The sequence below is a fragment of the Patiria miniata genome, unplaced genomic scaffold (assembly GCF_015706575.1).
Source record: "Patiria miniata isolate m_02_andy unplaced genomic scaffold, ASM1570657v1 HiC_scaffold_25, whole genome shotgun sequence".
In the NCBI taxonomy this organism is placed as follows: Eukaryota; Metazoa; Echinodermata; class Asteroidea; order Valvatida; family Asterinidae; genus Patiria; species Patiria miniata.
The window spans coordinates 6,023,262-6,035,958 of NW_024037064.1; the positions used below are offsets into that span (position 1 = coordinate 6,023,262).

The 12,697-nt window shown below is 40.0% G+C and overlaps 1 protein-coding gene across 2 annotated transcripts in view; it reads left to right on the forward strand.

Moving 5' to 3' along the window:
* LOC119733285 overlaps positions 1-8,281 on the forward strand; it is a 39,361-nt gene extending 31,080 nt beyond the window's left edge. For both annotated transcript variants that reach the window (XM_038206885.1, XM_038206886.1), the window contains exons 6-9: positions 151-335; positions 1,318-1,510; positions 2,464-2,586; positions 4,339-8,281. In XM_038206885.1, coding sequence (XP_038062813.1) covers positions 151-335; positions 1,318-1,510; positions 2,464-2,586; positions 4,339-5,396 — 1,559 coding nt within the window. In that variant the 3' untranslated portion in view covers positions 5,397-8,281. The remainder of the gene's footprint in view (positions 1-150; positions 336-1,317; positions 1,511-2,463; positions 2,587-4,338) is intronic.
* Positions 8,282-12,697: the final 4,416 nt, after the last annotated feature.

The following is a 12,697-nucleotide window of genomic DNA, read 5'->3' on the forward strand; positions in this document are numbered from 1 at the left end:
AAAAAAAAAGTGGGGCCCAAACAAAAAAAAAACCTGCGTCGCCGGACAACTTTTGGGGCAAGCTCCATACCAGAAACCGGAGACTTTTTTTTTGGCCTTAGGGTTAACGGGGGATGACTGTATGTAACCTGTGATCAACTTTATTTTCAGATAATGTCATGAGGGCCCTGGAGCGCGCAGGGAAACGCAAGAAGCGTAAAGCAGAGGCGACGGTGCTGAAAGATCAGGGGAACCAAGCATTTCATAAGGGCAATTACACAATAGCTGTTCAGCTCTACACGCAGGGCCTGGAATGTCTGAAAGACTTTGTGGTGTTGTACACCAACAGAGCACAGGTAAACAAGGCAAGTCTGTTACGAGCCAAGATCTCCGTATTCATGAAATGACTGAGAATATTTCTATTCCCCCTGGATCAGTCCATTGTAGGTTGCTCCCCAACTAATACTCTTACGCATTTACATGTGTACTCCTGGGTGGAGAGAGGCAAGTGGAGGTGAAGTGGCTTGCCCAAGGACACACCATATGACCAGCAGCTGGATTTGGATTCCTGACCCTCTGATCATGAGTCACTATAACCCTAACCACTATGCCACACTTCCCCAAAAGTAAACAAATGAACAATTGTTGACTGCTGTGATGTGGGATATGACACCTGATGGGGGCATAGCACCTGCAGGTAAAGCAGAGGGTGCTAAACATGACATATCCCACATCACAGCAGTCAACAATTGTTTGGAAAGGTTTTAACTCGCTCGTGCCAGACATGATATTGAAAAGCTGCAGTACTCTGTTGCGAGGCACATGTACCCTTCACCCACACGTTATATAGGCATTGTGGTGTATATGAGATAATTTGCAACGTGTTGTATTTATATGCAGGGTTCATGAAGTAAACAACCATTATTGTAGACTGCACATGCTGCCATTCTCAAGGGGGGGGGGGCATTATCATTTTTTTTGGGGGGGGGGGGGTGGGGGGGTCAAGAGGGCTCGATTTTCTGAAAAGGGGAAAGGGATTAAGTATATAGTACTGTGCACTATTTGCACATTGCTGATGGCTTGTGAGAGAGATATGCAACGTTTTCAGTTATTTCCTGAAAAGTTTTCTTATAAAGAAGGGGAAAAAAGAAAGTAAAACATATCATTTTGGGAGGTTGGCCAACTCATCTTACATGTATGTTTTGGTAGTATTGCACATAAGGCAGACAATTAATTCCAGGCGACACACCTGTTATCCTGTTGAGACACACAACGCCTCGTTGTTCACTATGTGGCAAATTTGAATCCCCTCTTTTCACTTATTCCCCCCCCCCCCAGGCTTACAACGAATTGGAAAAGTTTTCAGAGGCAATGGAGGACTGCCGGACTGCCTTGCAGTTGGAACCAAACAACGTCAAGGCATTAGCGCACCTTGGCAAGGCCCAGCAGGGACTGAAGGATTACGAGGCGGCTGTTACGACTTACCAAGAAATCCTCAAGATTGACGAGAAATACGAGAAAATGGTGGCAGGTGGGTCAGCAGTCTTCAGGCCAAATGCACAAACATGTGATGCGATCATGCTAAATGAGTCATTTGTCGGCCCTTATCAAATGTTGTGGTTTTTGAATAGAGCTATATTTCAGTTTATATTTGGTGAAAACCCCATGTGAATACGACCTTCCGTTCAGAAGTTATGGGACTTGGAACACAGGCAGATTTGAAACAAGAAAACAGAGACTCAACAGAGAAATCAACGATTCAAAATTGAAGTGTTTATTACACAACAATAAACGTGCTTTATTTCAGGTTATTGACATAAACTCGTTACTCCTTAGCAAAAATGTCACGTTTTGAATACTTTATCGTTATATTTTCTGGGGAAAAAAAGTTGACATGAAAGAGGACATATGTAGCCTTCCGATTTTACAAAAAAGTCACTGAACTATTTTGGGCTGTATCTTAAAATCATAATTGCCGACAAACGACTCATTTAGTTTGATCGCATCACACATGTGAATGTGAACGCGAATCTGAAGCTAATTTGAAGTCATTCAGGACACGTATTCAAATGAGTTAAAATGTTTGCAGATCCACAGTGCATTTAATTTAAGTTGGAAAAAATCACTCGGGTGGGACTCGAACCCACGACCTCCTGCTTTCTAGTGCAGATGTCTTACCACTCGACCACCGAGCTAACGGCATAGTTTATGCGGTACCCGCTGCTATGTTAATCAGATTCGAACCAGCCAACCGATCCCGTTAGCTCGGTGGTCGAGTGGTAAGACATCTGCACTAGAAAGCAGGAGGTTGTGGGTTCCAGTCCCACCCGAGTGATTTTTTCCAACTTTCACTCCGGAGGTAACACACTGAGTATACAGTGTTTAAATGTCAGTGAAGGGCAAAACCTAATTTGATTTATATCACCCCGTCGCAAAAATTCCATCTTATATAATAGATATTGTAATTCTTGCTTCTGATTGTAGATTACCCACGAATAAGTGGAGCCAGCATAGGAAACACCGGCACGATCAGCGGTAGCCAGAGCCCTGTCATTGTTGGTCCAAGTGCAGTTATTATCACTTACAACAAGCTGTCGGAGGAACGCGGTAAATATAATCTTGCTTGATGCAATGAAGTAGTTTGATATCTTAAATCAAGTGTTAATGTATTGGGGGGGGGGGGTGGGGCAGGGGGAGGGTGGTTTACGGTTTTAGAATATGTGTTGAACATAGTTCCATGACTTAGCTGTTGTAGTTCTCCAGATATATAGGACTTTAAAAATTTCAGATGACAATCGGGGCCCACCAAGTTTCAGTGATTTTGCCCTATCACGGCATATAGGCCTTGCTTCTGACCTGCAGGAGTCAAACATGGAGATTGTGTCCGGGAACTGTCTCCGAAAACGCGCAGACTTTGCAAGTGCAATGTATACAAATGTATACAATGTAAGTGACTTCCGACTGACGAGTTTGGTCGAGAAAATGCTTTGTAATTCAGCACGTGTGGGTCAAAATGAAATGTGCATATAAAGATCAAAGGAAATCCCCAGATGCCCACATTAACATGAATAACTTTCTGTTCAATGTTCACAATTCCTTTGTTATAAACCAGCAAAGTTTGAAAGGAGATGGGGGGAAAAAATGGCTTCAAAAATAATTTCCATTACTATATTCAAAGACAAATGCGTGTTAACTCATTTCATACGCAACTTACTTAGCCTACGTTTTACTGTAGAATCAAGTCTTCGATAAACAAATCTAAGTCTGGTCATGTTTGGTATTATTCAGCTTGCTTTGCCCTCTTTTTAGGGGTTGGGTGGGGGGTGTGGTGTTGAGAAAGGTAGGTCGCTATGCATCCTTAAATATGCCCAGGAATTTACAGACAATGAGGACTAATAAGTGGGTCCACACCCTGAAAAAGAAACTGCTCGTGATAATACACGAGACTTGAAAGTGACCTTGCAACACTGCACAGTACATCATTATCAAACATTTTGCTTTCTGCTGTGTGATGTACCGCCAGCAGCAGTTCGTCCTTTCATCACCCCGTTTGTGGCGTGATCAAAATTTCTGCGTGGACGTCATCATAGAGTAAATAGAGACTGGCTGTTGCGCGCAAGGTCAACCTTGTGCAGCTGGGTTGATCAATATAGTGAAATCTTGGCAAGTCAAACTTCAAAGGAACAGTTTCAAAATTTGACTTGGCAGAGTTTTGAGTTAAGCAGGGTTGTATATCATTGTTATACTAATGAAGGCAATGGATTCTTTGTTTGACTTAACAGTTGTTTTGAGTTATCAGAGTTTGACTGATTATTGAGATTTCACTGTTTTGTGATCTCAGGGATGCCAAATTAAAGGGCACATGTAATGTAATTTGTTTCAATGTAGTCCTTGAAAATGCACCTTTGTGTCCCATTTAACTATAAAATTCTTTTTGGCTATTTTCAGGGGTATTTTGGTGCCTTTTGTGTGTTTATGCTAATCCAAATTTCCATATTTTTTAGCAAAACTGGGATGTTGTTCTGGTCAGAAACCTCAATATTATAGTTATTTCAGCATGACAAATTGCTAGAATTTTTTGATATTTTACAGTTGTAAATTTTCTTTGGCTTTGTTGTGTCAGTAAATGGCAGTATAAGCCAATGAGCAAACCTTTCTCAATTTTTTGTATTGACCAATTGACCAAATAATGGGGGCCTGATTCGAACAGAAAACCCTTTTCAGTAGAAAAATGTCCAAAAATGGACGTGCAAATTGTTTGTTTTTGATGAATTGCAGCTTGAGAGAATTTTTATGAATCGAATGTTTATGTATACTTAATAAACAGTTTACTCTTACTTATTCTATGATTTCTTTTAGAAATCACCGGATTCCAGGGGCCGGGTACAGCAGATAACCTGCAGAAGGAACTAGATTTCGAAAACAAATTCCGTGATTGGTTGAAGCAGATTGGAGAAGGCAATGTTCTTGCGATGGAATACCTGCTGAGATTTTATTGCAGTAGATCCATGCAGGCTGCTGGTCTCACTCTGGATCACATACGAGAGATGCAAGGTGACGAGGAGGAACTGCAGAGATTTGCTCGGTTACTGTTGTGGGAGTCCAGTTCAGAAGAGTTGGCTACCAAACTAGTCAGACCAACTAGGGTAAACTGCAAGAATAACGAAGACCTGAAATCACTGAGCTACTACTTACAGCATGTCACTCCGCCACTTGAAGGTACACATTTTTACTTGGATGTAAGAAAGCAGGAGCTTACCCTTCTCAGGGGAATTCTTCTGAGTGACAGCATGGAGTCAGCTGGGCTGATATATGTTGACTACCACTTGTCTGAGCAGGAGGAGGAGGGGCTTAGCCTCCTTGAGGAAACACTTGGTGTGGTGGATGAACAGGACCGTGCTCAATTAGGCATTGTGGTTAAGACAAAGTCATGGTTTGATGTGGGGCGTGTATCACACAGCTTTTTCCGCATGCAGAAACAAATAGGCAAACTTAGTGTGGATATAGACCAACGATCACCGGATGAGGTTGTCAATCTATTGAAGGCACTGGAAGGGTGCAGGTTGGATTGGCTCACAATGTATGGCACCAACCTGCATGCACGGGTGGGAGATGTTAGCCACATCTCGTCATCCCTTACAGTCTTGCAGCTCGATGCATGCAGGTTGGTAGATGATGACGTGAAGGACCTGATCAGCATCCTTCCTGCTGGGCATGGTTTAGAATCGCTTAGCCTTAGTGACAATGCATTCAGTTTGGATGTAGTGAGGGCTCTCACTCATCATCTCCGAGGTCTCCCTAAGTTACATTTGTTGTGGCTTTGTAACATCAGCCTCCCTCCTGAGCTCGTCAGGCAAGTTGTCAGTCAAGACCTCCCTCACCTGAAGGAAATAGAAGAAGGAGAATTCGAAGCCTAAATATTCTCCCACCAAGTCATAACTCTCACCTTGGTCCCTATGAATGCACCACGCTCACGAGCTGCATTAAATTGAAACAAGTAGCACGTATCATGGGTCATTTTATGTGAAGTCAATGCTCTGCAACCTTCTCCCCCCCCCCCCCAAAGAATCACTTAAAAAACAACAACAACAACAACAATCAATAACAACAACAACTTTATTTTCAGAGGACAATAAGGGGCTCGATAATGAATGAAAAAGTCAACAAAACAGTTTCAATACAAATAGATGTTTTCGGAATCCTCTTACATTATGAATACAAATATACCAAGCATAGTTCTTCATTCTACTGAACCTCCATCCCCCAAAAATTCAATCCATCAGTTAATCAATCAATCAGTGTGAAAAGTCAATCAACAATTCCTGTACAAAATGATTCATTGAAATCTTCAAACATAATAGCACTGTACTAAGCATTCTGGGTGTCACTTGAAAGTGATATTAAATTGACCTTGTATCTTGGGTGACCTCTGAGTACTATTATAAATCTACAATCTAATCGTCAATTAAACAGGAGAATCCACCTCTCCTTTCCATTTCTTTTGAGAAAATTATCTTGTATCGCATCATCTTAGGTAAAAGATGTGTGAGATGTCTTCAACTTTTGTGACAAAGGCCTCCTACCCTGTTTATCCGATCAATGTAGTAATATGGCATTCAAACAACTAATTTGACCACACGCAAATGGCTGCATGACACCCTTCCATAGACCAGTGCTGTGCAAAATTTAGTATAGAGAATAATACTCCAAACCTCGGGTACTTTTGAATTGTTTTGCGTTTGCCTTATGTACAAATTCGGAAAATTCTCACAACTTCATTCCTTTCAAACAGACTTTTCTTTTGAGTGTTTGTGCTTCATTCTTTATCAAATAGTTTGTGTAAATTAATGTAAATTACGCGTACAATGGCAAAAATTATGATTCCAGTTTGCTTACTTCTGTATAGATCTTTAACCTTTACTTTTTATGTAATATACCTTTAAAGTGGTCCAGTTGTGTAAGGACAGTATAACATGGATTTTGTTTACTATTCAACTACATGTGTAGGCCTATGTCCATATTGAGAATTACTAAACCAGTGTTCATACTGTCAAACAATTCATGTATAATATATACATGTAGAATGTTGCATTGCCAAATGATGCATTTTTGTCAGAGGACAGTCATGTTTGCTCATTCAGGACCAATCGTTGCAATTGTTGTATACGCGCACATGTTTCTGTGTTTCTGATTATGTTGGAATAGGTACAAGTCGAACAATTTGCTTGTTTTTATCATTGCAAGCCTCTTCAAAGTATTGGTCGACACTAGATTTGTTTATTCCAAGTATGATCAATATTCTGTACAAAAACTGACATTTTTGTTTCTAACAGTTTTGATTTTTTGCAGTTGCCTAGGTGATAGCAGTGGTTTATAACATGCCCAAATGCAACCGTTCATTTTGGTGATAGTAGTTCTGCAGGAGAGAAAAGGTATACTTTGAATCAACGTTTTGATATATCGAAATGTAAACTAATGTAAATAATGTCTAACTGTTGTTGCTGGCATGACATATGAAAGAATATTTTGATTAAAATGAGATTTACACATTGTAACTTCAAAGCCGAACTGATTGCAATTTTAAATTAATTTACACATTTAAAGGGATGGATGGGATCATTTGTAATTATCCCAATAGTAACCTACCGAATTGTAGTAAAAAAGCTCACTTGGATTAAAGATCGCACTGGTACTAAACACCCTGTGAAATTATTCCATCTGGCTTGCTGTCATTAAGCAGAAATCAAGAAATGTAGGTGATTTCCAATGATCAGTCAATTGACTGGTGTTCGGATATAAAGGAGTTCTATGGACAAAATCGCTTTTATTGATGAAAAGTTTGTGCATGGATATTTCACTCTTTTCTTGAAAAGTGTAATATCCAAAGCCTCAACATTTTGAGTATTCTTCTGTGGAACAGTGATGATATCACAATGTATTGGAAACAAACAAAACACATGAAATACAAATGTTCCTATATGCCTTTAAGCCATGGTTTACAAACTACATGTGATTTTTATCTTGTGATCATTAATGTGCAACTCTGTAAGATAAGGTCATCACTCGGGTACGAACTCCAAGTCAAGATAATCTGCTGACTTCTGGAAAGTTTGGTTTCTGTTTCACGTTTACTAAAATGGAGCGAAATAAAACCTTCATCCTTTATGTAGAACATTGTCATAGTTCCTGACGCTTCTCCAACCAGTGACTGTGCTCCCGTTACACAAACACTGGTTATTGAAATGTCCTCAGTTACTGTGCCTCTGTTTTTCCCAAACGTTATTTCGTTATTATCAAATAGACATTGAAAGTTGACCTGGATCTTTTCGTGCAACTTAAGTTACATGTTGTAATAAAAATAAACCGCAAAGGAGAACTGTCTCGGTGCATCATAATACATGTATAACTTGAAAGTTGAACAAAGACATTGACTGGAGCTGGTTTGACCTGGTGACCTCTGGATTCCTGTTCCGATACGGTAATCTGGAATGGTAATACTGCTACAGTCAATTTCCTTGTTTAATTTTCAAATAAAAATTAAAAATCTGATATTTGCACCGTTTGGCGGAAGTAAGTTGATTTGGCTTTGATATGGTTAACTGTGAAAGAAATTTTTGTTGAAATTTGTGTGTTATTTGTATTATTTGTTATTGGTGCAGAAACATTTCTGATCTCTTCTTTTCCTTTGTTCCAGAAATTTGGGGGAAAGTTTAAGACGTCAGGGATTATATTTGACATTGTGTACTTTGTATGATTATTATCGTGTAATAAATCATTCCATGCAATGACTTAAGTCAATCAAGGAGAAATCTTTGAGGTTAGATGATTGTTGTGTTATTGCTCCATTCCTCCCTCAGTGATGGACCAATCTCCCGCCTCTGAATTCTACAGCTGGGTCACCACTTGGGTTTTGTAATCAGGCATGCAGGCTTCATAATGAGGATAGCAAAAGAAATTCCTAAAAAATATATCAACCCAATCACAAATTTACTTCATGCAATTAAAAATATGATTACACAGCTAAATCGCTGATGGATCCAGAAGCATTTATTGTTGGGGGATTAAGAAAGTGGTAACCGACAGGCCAGTTGTTGCCAATTCCTTATGTGGAGGGGCGGGGCTAGATTGCATTTTATGGGAGGGGTGCAGTGTTTCCTTTCTTTTCTTTCTTTGTATTATAAAGTGGCAACGGGGATGAATAGACTACAATTTCGCATTAAAACAGTCGTCTTCACTTGTTCCCCGGTGGATTTATCTTAAAAGGCATTTCTGGTGGCCCCAACTTCGGTCTGCAAGAAGACAGCTTCTTTGATTAATAAGACAACTTCAAATAAGTTGAATTAATCATTGTTTGATTACATTGTTTTGTTGTGGACCTGTTGTGTTTTGCTGTTGTGGGCTTAGCGACACCAAGGTGTCTCTTGCATTTGAAAACAAACAACAACTTTAAATATTTTTTCTGGCACCCAATGAACACAAAACAAATTGAACTGATAAACTATTTATATATTTGATTGTTTTGCTACTCTTCACTGTGATTTGTTCTATAGACTGTGATTGCAGATACGCGCGTTGCCTGTTGACAAATACAATATTTACGGAGAGAACAACAATTTTGTTGCCTAAATATTCTGTGTGCTTTTCGCATTTGTCATGAACAATTTGCTTGCTGAAATTGAATTCAATGCATCAGATAATTCAAGTTGGCGTGTCCATTAGGTTTGTGTCGATGTCGTTTCTGTACAATATCGGCAAAGTGTGCTATAGACCGTGATTGCAGATACGCGCGTTTACCCGGTGTTGACAAAAATAATATTTACGGAGAGAACAACAATTTGTTGTCTAAATGTTCTGTGTGTTTGTTCTATTTGTCATGATCAATCTGTTGGCTGAAATTGAATTCAATGCATCAGATAATTCAGGAGTTAGCGTTACGGTCCATTATGGTCGTTTCTGCACAATGGCAAGGACAAAATCCCGGTGGTTGTGAAGCGCGGACTCCTTTGAAATAAAATTTTAGTCGGCAAAATTATAAGTGTAAATGTCCTTTATATTAATTCGGATTGGTTTTTGGCGCTGACACCACTCTACTGCTCTAAGTGTATTAAATATAGTGTCTGATGTTTCCTGTTGAGATTTAATGCCCTTGTGACACAAGTCTATTAAAATTTGAGGGAAGCTGTCTATATGGTTAAAATAAATAGTGTGTTCATGAGAAACCGTCTAACAATACAAATAATAAGACCGAAACAATAGCGTTGAATATATATGCGAAAAATACAATCCAATTCAGTTTTCATTGAACATAAGCAACACAATCCTCTTGAATTTGAAAACTAAGAAATTACCCGTTTTACTTTATTGAAAGTCGTTTGTTTCACTTCTAAGTAAGGGCATAGGCCTTACCCCATATATTTGCACATTTTTTGTCAACTAAACATTTCTGTTGAAAAAAGGCGCGCCTGACAAAATAGTAGTCTCTCGCACAAAGACAAATTCATTATATGTGCCAAACGGTTTACTTTAATTTTCTTTCAACCCCCCCCCCCCCCCCCCCCCCCGAGAAGGACGCCATCGGAACGTAAGATTTTCACGTCCAACTAGAGAGGGCGCTTGTCAACTTGGTCGATTAGTAAACAAAAGTTGCGAAAAGTTGGAACTCCTGAAGTTCAGCAAGAAAGGGAACGTTTGGGGAAAGAACGTTGCAACCTGAAGCCACATTTTCTTCAGAAAATCATCTCAATAAAGGTCAGTCATTGCAAAAATGTTAACAAGACATGAATCTGGGACTGAGAATCATTTCCAATGTGGTTAGAAAATACTTTGAAAATCTTCTTGACTTTCCATAGACTTTGTACACAAACGCTGAATAGGCCTACTGCATTCTTGGCGATCGTGTAGTGTAGGTTCCGGTTCCTATAAGGGAACAAAATCCACTTTTAAATTATTGGACGTGTAGTCGGACTCCCTATTATCGCGGCATCCCTATTATCGCGGAATGGGAAATTTCTCTTTTTGCGTTGCCAAAGCTCCTTCAAGCATGTCAAGTGGCAATTTTTTTCCAGTTCACCAGTCATACTTTTTGCCAAGTTGTATAAAAAGGACGATTAAAAAATGTTGTGTCTTTCGGGACTTTTAACGATTTTTAATAAATTATAACGTTTTCCAAAACTAAAAGGTACCGTCTATATGTTAACATAAATCTTTAATGGTGCTCTGTCTATGAAAGTTCCATTGCCTGGTTCCGATTCTTCAGCTGCAAATGTAAAATGAAGTCGAAGGACGATATTTGCACCGCGAAATCGTAAAAACTTTTACGGGATCAAAATAAGCACAGCGCGTTAACAAAAATAAAACAGCACACCGTGTAAAGTGAATGGCGCCCCCAATCGCCAATCAGTAGACTTGCCTCAGTGAGTTGTGTTCTCCTTTCGGGGGAAGGGCAGGGTCTTAGAAATCATCCTGCAGATATAATAGTCTTTAATCAACTTGAACTTACAGGGAAAATATCAGACTTTATTCAGGGTGTGTTTTGGTCAAACATTAACTATGAATAAAAAAGTTGAGATCATTATAAAAACCACTTCCCGCATACCGCGATAATAGGGAGTCCACCTCCGTTCGTACACTCCGAGCATGTCTATTTTCACAGGCAATCGTACACGGAATAAACCACACCACCGTTGGAATTTTTTATATCAATTTGAAAAGGAAGAGTTATACTACACAAAAGACAGGACAATTCGGCAAGGTTAGTGGTAAGTACCGCGATAATATGGCAACCCATCCTACCAAACTAGTTTTGGCGACATTTTCAATAAACAGGTATACTGTCATAGATAGAGGGCAGGGTTTTGATTTTTTTTGAGGGAATTTCGGGGGTAAAATGACGATGACAGCGCTGCGCAACAACACGTGGCCCGAAAATAAAGATGGCGATCACCGCTCGATGAACCGTGAGCGGGCACGCACTGAATCGCAAGGCACAAACCGCGCAGGAAAATCGTGATTTCTAACCAAAGAATTGCAAAACGGGTGTCATTAGAATTGAGGAAAGTCTGCTTTTGATTGTAAAGGTGATTTTTGAACAATACAAAAAAAATTTGACTCTAATTTGATCAAAACAAAACAGGGGCCCTACACTTCGTGATCGCCGCATTCTTTCTGCTCGATATGCCGGAGTAACTTGGTGCCCAACTCATCGCCTTTTTTTTTTTTGTACTACTAGTCTCGGTAATCGTTATCTGTAGGACCCATGGTTAAAGAACTCACCAAAACAGCTGACTCAATGACACTCAAAAGTGACATACAAGTAGGGGCCTACACTAGGGTGGTCGGCCTTTTTGGTGTTTTTTTTCCAAACACAGTCGTTTTCCTAGCTGGAGTTACCCAGCCCTAAATTTTATCATTGGGTTGTCATTAGGGCTGGAGGAAGTTTTTCACTTCACACACCGAACCACCAGTCACACTTGCCAACTGCATGGCGCCAGTCAGTGGCCGTGTCTCACACGCACACAGCCCTGTTTGACCTCAGTTTCTTGTCCCGAGGTCGTGCATGCGTGGCCCAAAAGCGTACGCGAGGTTTTACAAGATTTATGCGAGACTAAAGAAAACACAAAAAGTGCCTGGATACATGTACTGTTTGGCCAAGATGGCTAAATATGTGAAAAGTTCAAATCGTGTGCTTTATTTTGATACCAAAAATAACTGCTTTTGCCAAATATAAAGTGTTGTCAGGGCCTGTCGAACAAAATCATATTTTTTATCAATAAACATGACAAAAGCGAGGGCCGATAGTTTTTAGGTGTACATTGGATTCTTTAAAACACGCTCAAAGATTCATAGAGGAAGGTATACGCTTCATTTTCATGTGAAACACGTGCAGGAGACTTCTAATGTTTGGTCCAAATCGCTGGTTAAAAAAAATGAAGACCGTTGCGAGATTGCATGATTTGCAATCACATGTACGCGTGTAAACGAAAGTAAGTACGCTGACGTACGTTGGCTTGAAAACATTGCGAATAGCACGTGCGAACGTGCAATGAATGACTTATGAATATTGTGGCGTTTTTCCTCCCACAAAATATTTTATTGAGTTGCGTGCGGGAGCGGCTCCGCACGCGGTGGGGATTCTATATGGGCGGCGGGTTCTCAACAACCCGGGGGGTGCGTCCGTTTGGGGAAAATATATCCCCACTTGCAGGCAAACCCTATTGGA